The 18,133-nt window shown below is 28.6% G+C and overlaps 4 protein-coding genes across 4 annotated transcripts in view; 3 read left to right on the top strand and 1 right to left on the bottom strand.

Annotated features, from left to right (window-relative positions):
• The window catches only part of Larp4B (La-related protein 4B), a 39,689-nt gene extending 35,993 nt beyond the window's left edge, over positions 1–3,696 (top strand). The window contains exon 13 of the transcript XR_010576213.1: positions 2,594–3,696. The gene's annotated coding sequence lies outside the window, so the exon portion shown is untranslated. The remainder of the gene's footprint in view (positions 1–2,593) is intronic.
• A 3,925-nt stretch (positions 3,697–7,621) lies between these two features.
• Positions 7,622–10,728, bottom strand: LOC135955943 (uncharacterized). The gene has a single exon (XM_065506375.1). The coding sequence runs from the start codon at positions 10,533–10,535 to the stop codon at positions 8,673–8,675; it is 1,863 nt and encodes a 620-aa protein (XP_065362447.1). The 5' UTR covers positions 10,536–10,728; the 3' UTR covers positions 7,622–8,672.
• A 2,709-nt stretch (positions 10,729–13,437) lies between these two features.
• On the top strand, positions 13,438–14,826 carry LOC135955945 (probable isoaspartyl peptidase/L-asparaginase CG7860). Its single transcript, XM_065506377.1, has 2 exons — positions 13,438–13,948; positions 14,009–14,826. The coding sequence occupies exons 1-2, from the start codon at positions 13,534–13,536 to the stop codon at positions 14,551–14,553; spliced, it is 960 nt and encodes a 319-aa protein (XP_065362449.1). The 5' UTR covers positions 13,438–13,533; the 3' UTR covers positions 14,554–14,826.
• Positions 14,827–15,845: 1,019 nt separating this feature from the next.
• Positions 15,846–17,031, top strand: ND-30 (NADH:ubiquinone oxidoreductase core subunit S3). Its single transcript, XM_065506378.1, has 4 exons — positions 15,846–16,002; positions 16,058–16,135; positions 16,210–16,703; positions 16,768–17,031. The coding sequence occupies exons 1-4, from the start codon at positions 15,942–15,944 to the stop codon at positions 16,924–16,926; spliced, it is 792 nt and encodes a 263-aa protein (XP_065362450.1). The 5' UTR covers positions 15,846–15,941; the 3' UTR covers positions 16,927–17,031.
• The last annotated feature ends 1,102 nt before the right edge of the window (positions 17,032–18,133 follow it).

Genomic DNA, 18,133 nt, shown 5'->3' with positions numbered 1-18,133 from the left:
AATAGTTGTTTTTAATTGCAATTTTGCTTCTTATTATCTTCTTTTCTTTATTTTTAAATAAAGAAGTGTTATGAGCTTGAAGACTGTGATCCTTTCTTTCTATAAGTAAAAAATTAAATCACCATAAATTATTATTTTTTATTAAAATAACAAACGATAGAAACCATGAAAACATAGCACTGACTCAAAGAACAATAAACTATATTAAATGTTTACATTGTTTTTTTAAATACTCTAATTAAAAAACAACAACAAAAAATAGGCTTATAACATTTCAAACTCTTTTTAATATTAAACTAACAGAAAAATCTTTTGTGAAACCAGGCTTTAAAAAGCTATTTTGCAGTTAACAAAATTTATTTTATTTTTTTTCGATAAAACAAAAAAAAAATACAAAAATTCTAATTGCTAAAAGTGCCTATAAACAAAAAATGTAAAATAAGATAAATATGTATGTAAATAAAAACTATGTATTAACATTAATTATGTTTTACTATTTCTCATTGACTTTAACAAAAAAAAAAAATTCTTAATAAGCATGCTTCACTAACGAATTCCTTTAATAAACCTAAAAGTATACAAACAAAATTATTTTTTACTTTTAAATTAATTGGTTGTATTACATACTAGTATCTGGATTTGAATACATAATTATTTGTTTTACTTTTTCAAAACTAAAATTTACTAGAAAACACCAGTAGTTTATACATATATGTATGTATATTTTATGCCTTAAAATAAATATTTTTTAATTTTTAAAATAATATATATGTAGTCAATATGTGTATTTTGTATATAAATAATATGTGTATGTATATGTATGTGAATTTTGAACAAAATTTAATGGAAAAGAATAAACAACAAAAATAAAAAATAATAATTAATCTAAACTAAATTAAATTAACGAAATTAAAATATATGTATTATTCTTGAAATTACATTAAATTGGAAATGCCGCCTATCTATTTCAAATGTAATATTCTTTAGTTGTTTTTATGTTAATTAATTTTAAGATATATTATCTTGTTTTTTTTTATTTAAATTAGATTGAAAACCTTCATAAATCGTTCATATAGAATGAGATATACATACATATAAGTTGTGTGTAGTTTTTGACCGAACTAGTTTAACAACTATTTTAGTTCATTTAACTTTTCATTGATATACCTTTTCTATCTTCTTACACTTGTATTTTACTAGTTCTGTAATTAGAATAGACTTTATAACATAACCTTACTTTATCTCGACAAATATGCCAACCAATCTAAAAAGTCTTTAGTTAACTCGCATTAGTAATATTTGTTTGTCCTCCAAATTGTTCTTCATTGTCATTTTCACATAACCTCAATTCAAAGGTTCGATTAATTCTTAATTCAATTTTCAAAATCAAATAAAATGATTTCTCTTAACCGCAATCCATTAAACAATTCATTATGAATTAATTCCTATGCATACTTCCATATTATTTCAAAAGTATTGAATTCATTCCTTTAAGAATTAATCATTTAAATTTTATTGAATCATTAAAATTTTCTTTAATTCAAATACATTACAAAATAGTTTAATATTTCAATTAACTGAATGATTAAATTTTTCTTCAATTCAAATCTATTACAAAAAAGGTTCAGTAAATTGTTTTTCAATTCATTTTGCAAATGATTAAAAGCAAAACAAAAACATTGAATAAAAAAAAAAAAATATTTTCATTAATTTTTTTATGTTAGATTAGAATTAACAAACATTTAACCATTGAAGGATGGATTAATTCAACAATGAAAGAATTTTATTCAAATAAAAGCCTTTAAATGAAGCTAAATTTTGTTATGATGGAAATGGTTTAATGGAATGAATTGCTGAATGTTTTATTTCTAAATTAAGATTGAATTGATTAATTTGAAGATCTGTCTCCAATTCATGTTATAAAAAAAATAGTGTATGTGTTTATATATAAAATTAAATTGAATTGAATCTGAAGGAGCTGAAACAAAATCCATGGGAATAATAACTATGAAATTGAAACCATTCCGAACAATATTCCCCGTTCTGTAAATCGAATCCGAGTAACATTTTCGATTTTAAAACGAATTTACATATTTTGGTGTTTTGATAATTCACATGTTTTACTCGTTTTACCTTTGAGTAAATAAATCTGTTTCAATGTAAAAAAATTGTGCGAATTAAAAAACATAAATTTGTCAGTTATTCGTTTTTGAAATAACTCGATTTACAGAACTGCGACGTATGTATGTGTGACAGGCCTGATACGATTTATTTTGTCACTAAGGCAGAATAATTAATTTATTAACAAAATATTTAATATTATTAGGTGGCCAAAATAACGAATATGTTAGTCCAAAAATCCTTTCAGAGACATGTTATATATGTAAAATTCGCTAAAAATCTCCTATGCCATTACATTTCCATTACAATGCATCAAAACAGTAATATATTGTAGAAATATGAAGGTTTCTAATCTAATATAAAGAATTCTTATGTTTAATATTAATTTGTTAACAATTTTTATTTTATCTTTTAAATTAAACTTGTTTTCATTCATCCATTAATTTTTGTTCTTTTTTTTATTTTTTTCCAGATTTAAAAATAATTGTAAAGCATATTTTTATTTGCTTTATAATGTAATTAAACAAAGTCATCATTTAGGCGATTTTTTATATCGAATTTCGGTTATTGTTTTGTTATTTTTATAAATATTATGTTTGATTTAAAATATTACGCACATTGTTAACATATTTATAATTGTTATCTTTATAAAACAACAAAAACAAAATACATAAAAACAAAACATACAAATAAATTGAAATTATAACCTAAAAACACAAACATAAAAATATATTGTACCAAACTACAATTTAAAATTACTAAACACATACATAAATAAATTAATACAAAAAAAAACCTATAATTATAACTTAAATAACAATAACATTATTCATTAAATTGTTTAGTATATAAACTAATTAATTAATTAATAAATTAACTAAACAATAGTTATAATTGGTAAATATAAATTAAATATATGAGAATTCTTTTACCTAAATGTAAAACGAAAACAAAAATACATACTTGCATATATTTAAAATACATCTTATTTAATTTTAAGTAAAGCTTATTAAACAATTCAAAATAAACAAAATGGTAAAGAAAACATAATTTAACAACAAAAACAATATTAGAAAATAAACGAATATTAAAAAAAGAAAAGAAAATATTAATAATAAAACAATAACAATAATTCTGTAATATAAACACGAAATAAACTAAAAACTTAAGTTAAATTTAATGAAATTAATAATATTTATTATTAAATATTTATATATACATACATATAAAAATACATTTAAAACATAAACTAAAAACACTTTAAAATATAAAATAATTATATATACACACATATATATAAATAAAAAATAATTAACTTTAAGATCAGCTTAATATAAAAAACTAGGTTACAATTTATACTAAACAAGAAAAAAAAATTAAATGAAACAGAGTTAGAAAGAAAACTGTCGTCAGATAAAGAAAAATAAAATCGAAATCGTTAAAAAAAAACAATTGAATTACAAAGCAAATACTTAAACGTATATAAAAAAAGTAATTAATTACCACTAAAATAATACTAAATGTTATTTAATATTAAGCCTAATTATACAAATAATAATTAAAAAAAAAAACAAATATATATTCTGTGTTATAATACTACATGTAAAATAATTTAATATCATTATTTCTACCAAAATTAAGTATTTGCTTTTGATTATTAGTTTTTAATAATAAAATACAAAAAAAAATCAATAAAAAACGCAAAAAACCAAACAGAAAAAAACAGCAACATAAATATTTGTTTTATTTTTATAACATAAGACTATAAACACTAAATATTTTTAGTAAACTGAAGCAACTCAGGAAAAACTGTGGTGCCTATTATGAATTAAATACGATTTTCGACTGTAGTCGAAATAGCTGATCGAACGAATTGTTATTTGGTATTATGGCGCACATTCGTTGCTTACAACCTTAGACCTGCATAAAATTAACGAAAATATTTCAGTTAGTGGTATTTGGTCCACCAAAAACAAATAAAATTCCAAATACTTACATTTTCAACAATTTTTTTAATTTTATTTACAGTGTCGAAAGCAAAATTGTGTTCGTTGAAAAATTCGATGCACAACTAAGGCCCTAATTTTATAAATCACGTCACCAAAGTGATATTTATGTGCAAAGCAAAAACAACATTCCACACATTTTAAAAATTTGTTTTTGTTTTGTGTACATAATTTTCAAATTATGAAAGGCAAATCAACGCTTGAATTTTTGTGCGTTTGTTTGGTTCAGAATTTGTACATAAAACAAAAACAAATTTTTGAAATGTGTTAAATGTTGTTTTTGCTTTGCACATAAATGTCACTTTGGTGACGTGATTTACAAAATTAGGGCCTAAATTTTCGACAGCGATGCCAACTTATAATACGAATTTTACATTCAATAGTCGATATTCGATAGCCAACGAATATCATTTGTCGAATGCAACTCATAATAGGGGCCTGTAATAGTTCCACAACTAGTTGCAGAACTTATGAATTTATCCAGTAAGGGAGGGTCATTACCCCTTCCTTGAAACGGTTCTCTAATCAATGATGTTTTCATTTCATTAAAGTATTCTATTGTCCAATTCACATTTGGTGTCGTAGCGTTGTAAGTTGTGTCATAAATAATTTTCAAACGAAATTTATCGAAACAAAATATTAATACAAAAATTACGACATACAACGCTACGACACCAATTGTGAATTGGACACATATGTATATCGTCATACACCATTATTGCATAATACACATCTACACATTTGATTCAATATGTGGTCAAAATTTTGTGAAATTCTACTTCCACAAAGTGGGTCAAAAGATCAATTGAAGTATTCACCCCTATCGGCAATAACATGTGAAATTTTGTTCCCATAAAATATTCATTTCACTCGAAGGGAATATTGCTATCGGGAATATCACGATGAACTTTACATTCACAATAGTTGATTTTGTTCGTAACAGCTGTTTATTGTTTACAAAATTCCATCTAAAAATTTCACAACAAGGGGAATTTTTTCACGTGAACAAAGTTGATGAAAGAAAAAAGGAAAACATTTCATGTGAAATATTGATTCGCGATAGGGCTGATTACTTTTGTTCCAGATGTCTACTAATACAAAAATTTTAAACTCAATTATTTCGAAATGGTAAACAAATTATGGCAAAGACGATATAATTGATTCACTCAATTTTTCATACTCCCCTATCGTGGAAAACATGTGAAATTTATGTTCCCAAGAAATATCCATTTCCCTCGAAGGGAAAATTGCTATCGTAATATTCCCCTAAATTTTTCATTCACAATAGTTGATTGAGTAACAGCTGTTATTGTTTTCCAAATTTCGTCTAAAAATTTCACAACATGGGGAATTTGTTCATGTGAACAAAGTTTATGAACGAAAAATGGGAAAAGGGAACATATTTCATGTAAATTATTAATTCGCGATAGGGGTGTATCACCCCTATCAAATAAAAAAAAATATTAGAGTTAGATTTTTTTGGGAATGCTTTTTTTTATTTATTTCATTTATTCAGAGTCAAGCCCTAAGGGCCTAATATGATTCAAATTACACTCAGGTTTTATGGAACTCTGTAGCCGTATAATCTCATTTGTTATCGAAAGAGCTTTCATATCGGGAAAAAATTCGATAGCCAAATTATAATAAATGCCATAATCTCAAATAATATAAATGCGAGCAATGTTGTATTTAATCTCGAAACATTTTAGAAATATTTTATTTTGGAAATAATTCGGTAGCCCTAAACGATTGCAAGATATTCATTTAAACATTTTTTGGTTGGAAAAATGAAAAATTATGTTAAAAATGCAAATTTTGGTAGAATTTTTTTCTTGTGTTCATTTTAACAAAAATTAAATTTTTCCAAACAAATAAATTTTGAATGACAAAGCTGTTTCACTAAGAAAAAATGTAATACAATTTCTGAAATAATATTCGAAACTTCTGAAATATAATTGGAAATAGTGTAGACGAAAACCATTGTTTAGACTCCCCGGTTTTTTACATTTTATTTAAAATTCGTTATCCATCAGTGTCCGAATTACCGCATTCGTTATCAAATAGTATCGCAAAATAAAATTTGGAAAAAAATATTGATGAAAACAAGTAAGAGAGCTATATTTAATATATTAAATATTTTTACGTAAATATTTTTTTTTAATTTAAAAATTTTTTAGTGGAAAAAAAATGTATGACCAAAATTTTTTTGTCAATTTTTTTTTAGGCCCTAATTTTGTAAATCACGTCACCAAAGTGATATTTATGTGCAAAGCAAAAACAACAATTCACACATTTCAAAAATTTGTTTTTGTTTTATGTACAAATTGTGAACCAAACAAACGCACAAAAATTCAAGCGTTGATTTGCCTTTCATAATTTGAAAATTGTGTACACAAAACAAAAACAAATTTTTAAAATGTGTGAAATGTTGTTTTTGCTTTGCACATAAACATCACTTTGGTGACGTGATTTACAAAATTAGGGCCTTAATTTATTTAAATTTTTTTTTTTTTAAATTTTTTAGTGAAAAAAAATGTATGAAAAAAAATGTTTTTGGTGGAAAAAAAATTCGGGTTATAAAATATTCCCTATGGCCTTATACATATATGTACGTCGTTGCAAAAGACTTAAAAATATCTATCATTAGATATCCATATTGTCTATATTAATGACTTAGTAATCCAGATATAGATATAAAATAGGCAAAAATCGAGGATGTCCTGGTTTTTTCCTCATATCTCAGCCATTTGTGGTGGGTTATTTTTCCCGATTTAAATAGCAAGTTATTTTGGAGCTCCTCTACCCACCAAAAAATAATGGAAGTCATACTTTACAAACATCTTAAATACATCCATATTTTTTGATTTTGTGAAATAACGTTTTGTGAAAATCGTTACCTTAATATAGAAAGGCCATTACTCGTGTTTTTTTAGTAAGCCCAGACTTTCGTTTATTTTGATAAATGGTCCGCTGCTCATATATCATATTTAGGTAAAAAATCTAGATTTAAAAAACACGTTAATGTTAAATTCATTGGTTTTCACCAAAATTTGAAGTACGTCAGGTCATGAATTTGTATTCATTGGGTCTGGGTCTCAAAAGATAAATGTGGAAATTACAAATGGAATGACGAACTTATGTACATATATCCTTACCACTCGGGATATAAAAACAATGTTTCATAAATGAAAAATTTTGGATTTTGTTAAACAAAATAGAATAGAAGTTGTATTGGTAAGTAAATGTCAAGAAAACCCCCAAAGCTGCTCTGTAACCGATTTGTTATTTTTTTTAATTTGATTTTTCAAAAACCAATTCGTTTTTGTTTTGGTTAAATATCAATAAAAGTCTATACATAAATAAACATTTTATCCTGTCCAAAGTGCCGCTAAGTTTCCATTACCGAAATAAATACTAAAAAATAGGGCAGATTGTTATTAGTTAGCACAGAATACTAGTAAATATTTTCTCGCTTTAAAATAGAAAAAAATACATTTAAATTTTATTAAATCTTTTATATTTATTAATATAATACGTTTTAATTTATTTTTAAAATTTAATATTAAATCTTAAGCTAATTAAAATTAATATTCACAATATATTTTCTTATAATTTAAAAGAACATCATCAAAGCAATATTTTAAATATCCTTAAAGTATTATTATCGTATTGCTTTGAAGTATCGTCCTGGCCATACACTCATTCCCGAACGGAAAAATTTCCTCAATAGGCATACGATTGTTGCGGCACTACATTTATTCTTAAAAGAAATACTACTTCGAATCATTTTCGTTTTATTTTGTTTAAGGGGTAAATATGTATTTATGTTAATAGTAAAAATAAAAGTAATTAAATTAAAAATTATTTACAGACTTCACAATAATAAATTAACGCTTACATACTATTTAAACTCATATAGTATGTTCAAAAATTCACATCTTACACTATTTCTATTACAATTTGTGTCATTGTAAACTAGTTTGATAATAAAACAAATTGATTATGCATTTTACTTATACTAATTATGTATGAATAAGAAAATAATAAATCAATCTTAGTAATAAATGTATTTATATTTTATTGCCAAATGTACATTTACACCACCTCAGTTCTCATCTGAATTAAAGAACGAGATGCGGTCTATCTGTTTATCAGCTGAAAAACTCTTAAATGTAGAGATAAGGTGAATCTTCTGAATAAAATGGTTTTGAACATTCTTCAAAATGATTAGATTCAGATAGTGTAATGGTAGCTTTAGGTCTCTTAAGGCAAAACAGTCACTACTCAAAAAATATATTCAGTGCTAAAATATGTTCAACATTAAACTATTTGCATGATTTTAGTTAGAGAATATATTTTTTCGAAACCACTTAAAGAGTAAATATTTTCTAAGCCTCAACTATGTTGTTAAATTTAAAATTTATTGTAGATATTAAAATGCAGAAAATGAAAATTATTAATCAAATTCTCGAGATCGTTAAAAAATACTTACAATATAACAGAAATAAAAAAAAATTATGTAGTTTATCTAAATTCAAATACAGATTACGAAAGAATGACTTCTTGCTTAATTTCATCCTCATCACCCATAGACTCAGTCTCGGCTGCCTCAGCTTCGGCTACACGTTTTTGCAGATGACGCCACAATGTGCTTTTGGAGATTTGAAATAAATTAGCGGCATGATTTTGGGACATACCTTCATGTACGCAGGCATGCACTGCTTTCGCAAGTTTTAATTTAAGATCATCTTTGGACATGCTGTCGCGTTTTTTGCACGTTACAAAGTCAGGCAGCTGACCAGTTTGCGACAGTCGCACCTTATGTCGATGCAAAGTTGACATGGGTATATCTAGATCTTGTGATATGCTCTTAAGAGATTCTCCAGATTTTAAACGTTCGTATGCCTTTGATATAATTGGATTTTCTCGAGCTGTCTTCATATATTGCGGATGTTTTCGAACCCTGCGCCAGAGCACCGTTTTCGAGATGTCATAGCGTATGGCGGCTTTTTGAAGTGATAAGCCCTCATTTATGACTGCCTTGCTGGCCAGTTCTATTACATCGATCTTGTCAGGATCCAACTTAATTGATTTGTTGAGCTGTTCAACGCCCGTACTACGCACACGACGCCAGAGCTCTGCTTTGGAAACATTAAATTTAACGGCAGCTTTTGGTAAAGACAAGCCCTCATTGATCATTGCCTGATAGGCCAAATCGGCAGCCGATGTGCTCGAGTTGTGCATTGAAAAATCTGTGGACTCGTCGTGACTATTATTACTTGGGGACATCATGGTGGCATCTTTGAGCAGCGTAAAACTTTCATTAGATGCTTGCAAAATCGATATGGGATCGTCGTGCGCTGTATCTTCAGGAAGTTGTTCCATTTTGGCTATAATCTGTTGAGTAGATGGCTGATGTTTTAGCTTGATACTTTTCATTTTTGGTTTTAATTGTAGTATCGAAGTGGTTGCAGTTGTAACAAGGGGTGTTGTTGGTTGTTGTTGTGGCTGATGTTGTTGCGGTGTTGACTGCACAACTGTTACACTATGATGTTCTTGTGCAGTTTCACCTATATGGATTAAAGGTTCATCGCCACTACTGTATTCCTCTATTATGTGGGATTCACAGCCTTCATCTTCCGTAACTTCCATATTAGAGGACTCTTCCGGTGATGAAGACGGTTCCAATTTACCACTGTGTGTTAGCGTGAAAGTGCCAGAGTTTTCGGTTAAAATAAATTCATTACCAGCCGTAGACCCTGGAACATGTTCAATGGAATAGGTAATTTTATGTTGAGGTTCATGATACACATCCAAAAAGTCTAGTTCTCTTGTAGCGCCAGTACTATTTGCAGTACTTGTGCTGTTATTATGAGCATCGCTATGCATTATACTTTGTGTTTCAATTATTTCTTCTTGATGCAAGGTTTCGGTAGAACTCCCCACAGTCACTTGCCGACTAGCCAATGAACTAGTTGCAGCTGCCATGATTGTGTTACTACTATCTAGTGCGATGCTGTTCTGACTGCTATTTTGAGCTGTCTGCAAAGCATTTGTATTACACTCAAAACTGATGGCACTTTTAATGCCCAATATATTGATAGCTTCCAAAAACTCGGACAAATTTGTGGAGGATAAGGAACATTCTCCCAAATATATAAACGCCAATACATTGTCCAACAAATGGCCTTTTATATCGGGCACCATTACACAACATTCCTGGCCAATGGGCACATCCGTTAGAAGGCAACGTAGTAAATCACTACACGATGATAAAACAAAACGATGGGCCTTAACACAGTGTCCCTTAGCCACCAAAGTCACTTCACAACTCTTCAAATCGGCTCGTAGATTTTTGTGTATATCTAATATTGTGGCCGAATGGCCCATCCACTTTAAATTGTTCATTTTTCCACACTACACTACACTACACAAACAATTTATTTATGTTCGAAAAATATTTTGTATTTTTCAATACAAAAACAAACGATTCAAATGGAATTTTTTGTTTATTTTGTTTTAATTTCTAATTGTTTTTATTTTAATTCCCCGTTTTATTGAAAATGGAATATGAATTTCCTGTTCGTACGCGTTTCTAGTATTTCTTTGCAAAAGGGAGAATGAAATAAAATTGGGTCGTGAAAAAAACTACGCAACGCTTCGAAAATGAAATGGTGTCTCAAATGTACATTTTAACAGAGTTGTATTTTATAGTACTTTTTTCTGTTGATAAACAAAACTGTAAATTAATAAGAACAGTCAAATTTTAAATATTTTTAAATTAAACAATTAATTACATATTTTGCATTTTCAGTGTCATGTCTTGATGACAATTCTTCCATATGATAAATTTGCAATATCGTTAAACATATATTTGTGTGTTGGTACTTGTATATGGTCGGTATAAAGATAATATGGAACATGGGCAGATTTTCATGCACTGTAAATCGAAAAATATCCAGTAATATGCACTAAAAACAGAAATAAATAAAACACAATCTACATTTTAAAATATTGACATATAAAAATATGCATTAACAAAGAATTAAGCCCTGAAACTAAAAAAAGTATTTTAAAATGCGTTTTTGGTTACAAGGTGCTACGATGGAAAAAAAATTGGAAAACGATCCAGTGTGGGTTATACGTCTTGCTGAGTACATTACAAATTGTGTCTAAAAATTCAGAAGTTATTCTATAAAAGCCGTTTTCATTGATGTTCGTTAACTTATCGACCTGTAACTCAGTCACTTTTTGTCTGACTTTACATCTTTTAATGGGTTTGGAAAGAAAACTGGGTTTGAAAAGAAAACGCTTTAAAATGACGTGCATTTTTTGATACATTTATAAGTTATTAATAAGTATTGTTTTTGTTAGGAATATCTAAAAGAAAAACAAAATTGGCACAATTGTACTTTTATTGGTACAATTTGATCTTAAAAAGTACAGTGGTACACCCATGACTCATTTTGTACAATTTGAAAATTTATTTCACAGCTAATATATTAAAACGAATTTACAAAATATTAATCATTTGAAATATAAAAGTGACCATAGTATTTACTTTTTTTTACAGTATTAATACCGATCAAATATTTATAATCTTCTTCTTTATATATATAATTCTTCTGTACGTGTGTTAGTAACTAAACTGCTCCTTAACGGCTGGGACGATTTCGATGAAATTTGTTGTGTGTGTTTGAGTGGGTCCCTGGATGTTTTAGAATCACAATTGACCTATATAGGAACAATGGGCATGCCACCTCCCAAACAAAGTAAAAATTTATTATTGCATATGTGTAGCACTATTAAAGTGGGAGTCTTCATTTGTGTGAGATATGGCAGAACAACGTTTGCCGGGACAGCTAGTATAAACATAAAAATCTATATATCGATGGCTTAATATAAAAAGGCCCTAACTCGTGTTTTTTTAAGTTGAGATTTTTTTGGCTAATTATGATATATGACTAACGAGTTAGGCGTTTTTATATTAAGCCATCAATATCGAAAATGATTTAGTATGTACATATTAATATTTCCAAAAAAAACTTACTTTTACCAAATACCGATTATTGGCAAAATCCGAATATTCAGTCAGAATCTAATAATCGGCCTTTTTGGCACTGCATAGCTTTATATTTAGCTGACAAAGTTTATCGAAAATAAAAAAGTTTCGATTTTATAAAATGCTTTATTCGATATTTTTAGCATCTTTACGGGCTCGTATTCATTGTTTATTCATCATTTGCAATTTTAAGCGTAATTGGATTATTTTACGAACTATAGAAACTGAAAATAGTTCAACAGTCCACATACTTTTTAATAATTGTTAACGGCGGTTAAACGGGGAGGAACCATTTTAAATTTATGGAAAAACAGAGTTGAACAATTATTTTGATTGTGTTCATTGTATATAAAAATGTACGATTATTCGATTGTCGAAATCGATTTTTTGTTCGGAAAAAGGTCAAACATTACCCATAAAAGTCGACAAACAGAAAAAAATCGAATAGTGACTATTCAAAAAATATTAAAGTCGAATTTTTCGAAAATCATTCATTCAAAAATCGAAAAATTCGTATTTTTGATTTGTCTATTGAACCCTAGTACCATAGGGTAACATAGAGACGAGACGGAATTGTCATCGCTTAGGTTTCTGACAACTGAGTTAGGTCTTTGACAGGAGAGTTTCCGCTCTATGCCTAGTACAATGGAAACTTTTTGAAGAATTTGATACAAATTACTTACCGGGAGGGCCTCATTAGTCGCAGGGCAAATAGGCTGGTATTGGTTGCTATCGGACTGCTGGTATATGTACAATTTGCTAAAGAGTATTTAAACTGATCGAGACAGAAATGGAATACAGTTCTCTGTTCGGATGTATTCTAATAATGTGTGAATGTGATACAAATTAAATAAAAAGTTTCAAAAATAAAATTTAAACCAAAAATACCGTTTAAACAATTTACAAAACGAAAACAATAAATCCATCACATTCTTTTTCGTATTCAAATCATTCCCTTTTCAAAATCAATTTCCATCACAAAACTGATCTCATAGAAGTCCTTAAAAATGGTATTTTATAAAGCTATTAACGTAATCATCCCATTATTAGTAGAACATGTTTTTGCAATACAAGGATGAATTATACGTATGATTTTTTTTTGGAGCAGTCTAGTATACACACATTTATAAATTTATTCATAAACGTATTAAAAATAAAAAACAAATGATAAGAAGGCACAAAGTATGAAGCTTTGTAAACAAGAACAATTTAAAAGATATAAGTGCAATAAAGAAGAATCCAGTTGTGAACAAGCAGCTGATCAAAAAATAAAAAAAATATATAAAATTGCGAACATCGTAGAAAAATAGTACAATATTATATTATTCTCATCCTATTATTGTAATGGAAGCAATTTTACTTGTACACGGTGGAGCGGGAGATATCACAGATGCTAGGGTAGACGGAAAATTGGATGGTATGAAACAGGCTTTACGATCTGCAAAAGAGCATTTATGGCCTTCAAGTGGGGAAGACGGTAATGCATTGGATGCAGTTGAGGCTGCCGTTCGAGAAATGGAATGCAATGGGAACTTTAATGCTGGCTATGGTGCTTGTTTAAATCTCGAAGAAAAAGCAGAAGTTGAAGCCAGTATTATGGATGGTGCTGAGCTTAAAGCTGGCTGTGTAACACTTTTGCATGATATTTTACATCCAATATCAGTGGCGAGATGTGTAATGGAAAAAACTAAACACTCGTTTTTGGGAGGAACTGCTGCACAAAAATTTGCATTGGAACAAGGTTTTGAGCAATTGGAAGGTAAGCATGAAATAATTATAGCAACTCGTTGGATTTATTAATGGGTCATCTTTATTTTAGATGGTTCTTTGGTTACGAAGGACGCTCTTCTGGCGTTAAACGAATTTAAAAACTTACAAGCTAAAGGTTTAGATACTACATATGCTAGAACAGAACTGGATGTTCCTGGTGAGCCCGGTACAGTTGGAGCCGTAGCTATAGATAGTAAGGGTAACATAGCAGTTGCCACCTCAACGGGAGGTATTACTGGAAAAGTACCAGGTCGCATTGGAGATACTCCACTTTTGGGTTGTGGTACGTATGCCGATAACTCGATTGGGGGTGTATCAACTACCGGTCATGGAGAGACCATTATGCGTTTTAATTTAGCTCAACAAATTCTATCGAAAATCCGATATGAAAAAAAGACAGCACAACAGGCCACGGAAGATGCCTGCAAAGAAATGACTGAACGTTTAATCGGTACAGCAGGGGCAATAACAATTGACAGAAAAGGTCAAATTGGCATATATTGGACATCGAAACGCATGGCGTGGGCTTATACAAAAGGTACGAATATAATTTGTGGAATTAATCATAATGAAAAGTTCATAGAAGAATTGTAAACTTCGCCCTAAATATAAAAGATGAACAGACGAATAAAAATCTATAAAGTTGAATATTATTTTAATGAAACAAACTTTAAAAAGAAATAATTTTGAAATTGTATGTACTTTTTTATGTAAGCAGATACCGAAAACAATAGTTATTTATGCAATTTTTAACTCAAAAAAATCAGTATGAAGAAAATGCCTTTATATACACCATAATATTTCTCGTAACTATCTATATGATTGTTCAATAAAATTTTTTTTATAATAAAAACAAAAAAAAAATAATTATTTATTTTTGAATATTATTTGATAATTTATTGAATAAAACTTACTCAGCAATTACAATTCATTCAAACAAAAATAAAAACCAATCTACCATTTTTATTTTTTCAAAACAAAATATAAAAATCACCTAAAACTTTTTAGTTTTTGTAGAATAATATTAAAGTCCTTCGAATTTATCAGAATTATGTTAAATGAAACAAAATTTATATATTTTTGATCAGATCGATATAAGGAGATGATTTAGACATCCCCCAATATCTTTAACATGTAATTACAAAGTTTATATCTACTTAATCATGATAGTTGGAGATCTAGAATTCTGCTAAACGATTTTTAATATATATCGTCCCATCAATAAAACAATAGTGTATAAGAATATACACCATTATTAATTCTACTTCCACAAAGTGGGTTAAGAGATCAATTGAAATATTACTTTTGTTCCAGATGTCTACAAACACAAAAATTTTAAACTCAATTATTTCGAAATTGCAAAAAATTATACACTATTGTTTTATTAAGGGGACGATATCATGTCTAATAATTCATATGTACAAAATATGTTTATCCTGTATATAAAATAATTTACATAATACTCATAACCAAATGTACCTTAATCGGAAACTTTCCTGTCAAAGACCTAACTCAGTTGTCAAAAACCTAAGTGGTGAGATTGAGATTAGTAAAAAACTATGTGCAAACAAAAACAACACTCGTAATTTTTTGTTTTAGTGTTTTTTTAGTTTCCGCTCTATGTTTCTCTATGCTCATAACAGTTACGGTCATAGAGAAACATAGAGCGGAAACTCGAAAAAATCAGACAAAAAATTACTTCAAAAAAATAACACATACGAGTGTGTAATTTTTTTGTGTAAATGTCCCAAAAGTCGTACGTAAAGTCTTATCGTCTAAAGCAGCCATAAGTACTGTTTAATTTTTTGTATGAATTTATTATTTTAAATACAACACTGGCCAATTAAAACACAACCATGTATACACAGCTGTTAAACAAGAACAAGAATTATAACAACCATATTACATAAACTGTCAAAAGGGAAGAAAAATTTTGCACGATTCAGGAGGGACTACGACAAATCCTGAAATAATTGTACATAATGGCAGCCTTAATCAGAAATTTTGGCTTAAAATTGATTACACAAGTTGGTGTTAAAAATGGTAGGTAGATTAATTCAATAACAATAAAAAATTACAACAAAATTTGTCATTAAAGGTATGTCATCTGCTGCTACAAATGTTGGTGCAATGCGTTTAGCCAGTTCTGCTGCCGATGGACAAAAAGCAGACAAACGTAAGAATTAAATAAGATCTGTGTATTTAGGTAACGGCAAATAAATAAATAAAGCTTTTGTTTTCATATTGTAGCCACAATTCGTAAACCAGATGAGGCTGCGCGTACTAGCCTATCGGATTTCGGTCGTTATGTGGCCGAATGTATGCCCAAATATGTGCAGAAAGTACAACTGACGGCTGGCGATGAATTGGAAGTTCTTATCGCTCCCGAAGGTGTTGTACCAGTACTGCAATTCTTGAAGGATCATCATCAGGCACAGTTTAGTAATCTTATAGATATTGCCGGTATGGATGTACCTACACGTAAATATCGTTTCGAGGTTATCTACAATATTCTTTCATTGCGTTACAACTCTCGCATTCGTGTCAAAACCTACACCGATGAGTTGACTCCGTTGGACTCTTGCAATGAAGTCTTCAAGGCTGCTAACTGGTATGAGCGTGAAATCTATGATATGTATGGTGTATTCTTCGCCAACCATCCCGATTTACGTCGTATTCTTACCGATTATGGTTTCGAAGGACACCCACAACGTCGTGACTTTCCTTTATCTGGTTATGTTGAGGTAAACTAGGGATTTTCTTTAATATATTTAATAGGTTTTGTTATTAATGTGCATTTGTTTTTAGTTACGTTATGACGATGAGAAGAAACGTGTTGTCTGTGAACCTTTGGAGTTGGCTCAAGAATTTAGAAAATTCGATTTGTCTGCCCCTTGGGAACAATTCCCTAATTTCCGTAATGCTAACCCTCCTGCGGAGATTGTTGAAGGTGAAAAGAAGAAGTAAAGAAAATTATATATATGCTATGTTGGTCGAAATTAAAAATATTTGTTAAAATTTTGAAAATAAACATTTAAGGCCTGCTAATGAATATATTCGGCCACAAGTCAATATCAGTGTTTAATAAAAATCAGCACTTGAATTAGGTTTGAAATCAATTTTCATTCTCAATAAAAATAATTGACAACAGCCCGGGAGTTTTTCCCCTTTTCTCATTTTTCTTATTCAAATTCAATGGGATACAACTCCCGGGGAACAAACTCCCGCGAAATTTTTTATTCATAATTGGGCTGATAATGTTTTATATACCAAAAAATTAATAAGGAATTAAAAACTGCCTAAGTAAAAGCCTTTAATTTATTAAGATATTAATTCAGAATGAAAATATGTTAGCAATTCATTCCATACAACCATTCTAAAATTATTTTGGATTTTATTCAAATATTTATTCATTTTGAATTAATTCACAATGGAATTAGTTATTTTTTTTTTTGGTAAATAAAGTATTATCCAAAGTGAATTTAAATATTTTTTCATCATTCAATTTGTTTTTATTCTTTTTTATGCTAGGTATACACGTTACGATAAGTCGTACGATAAATCGTATAAGTATGAAATTAGTAACGTGTATAATGTTGTCGTACTAACGAAGTATGAAAATCTAAAATTTTTGATTTTTGTGATATTTTTATTACTTGTCATTTTTTTCAAAGGAAATAGTACGATTTGTAGTAACGTCTATCACAAAATCGTACTTCAACTCATACTACGATTAGTACGAAAAATAGTATCGTGTATACCCAGCATTATGTAAGATAGTTTTAAAGTCTCAAACAAACTTAACTACACACAAAAAAATCCATAGGTTATATTTCCTAAAAATATGGTATAAATTTAACTAAGCGCAAGGGTAGAATGGCATTTGCAAAGTTTCTTAGTTAATATAACTAAAATTTTAGATAATTTCATACATACCCTTTTGCACCAAAAATATTTTCAATTGACAATAAAATAAACAAAAACAACATCGAAGAAGATACCAAACATCAAATTACTAATTCCAATAGTTATTTTAACATAGTTTTTAGGTAAAGTGTATGAATTACCTATTGGCATAGATAATAAAACTTAGTTTTTCAGTCTCATATAAAAAGAAATTACCTATGCAAGCTTAGTTAATATAGCCTCGATTATTTTTTTGTGTGTAGTTTTA

Source organism: Calliphora vicina, chromosome 3, assembly GCF_958450345.1.
Source record: "Calliphora vicina chromosome 3, idCalVici1.1, whole genome shotgun sequence".
Taxonomy (NCBI): Eukaryota; Metazoa; Arthropoda; class Insecta; order Diptera; family Calliphoridae; genus Calliphora; species Calliphora vicina.
Note: the sequence above shows the minus strand (reverse complement) of the source record. Positions and strands in the feature narration are given on the sequence as shown.

Bases quoted from the DNA above. Each gene is read 5' to 3' on its own strand.
- LOC135955945 (XM_065506377.1), top strand. From the start codon at position 13,534: ATGGAAGCAATTTTACTTGTACACGGTGGAGCGGGAGATATCACAGAT. The intron at 13,949-14,008 runs GTAAGCATGAAA...TCTTTATTTTAG, and splicing joins AGGTTTTGAGCAATTGGAAG to ATGGTTCTTTGGTTACGAAG.
- LOC135955943 (XM_065506375.1), bottom strand. From the start codon at position 10,535: ATGAACAATTTAAAGTGGATGGGCCATTCGGCCACAATATTAGATATA.
- ND-30 (XM_065506378.1), top strand. From the start codon at position 15,942: ATGGCAGCCTTAATCAGAAATTTTGGCTTAAAATTGATTACACAAGTT. The intron at 16,003-16,057 runs GTAGGTAGATTA...TTGTCATTAAAG, and splicing joins ACAAGTTGGTGTTAAAAATG to GTATGTCATCTGCTGCTACA. The intron at 16,136-16,209 runs GTAAGAATTAAA...TTCATATTGTAG, and splicing joins TGGACAAAAAGCAGACAAAC to CCACAATTCGTAAACCAGAT.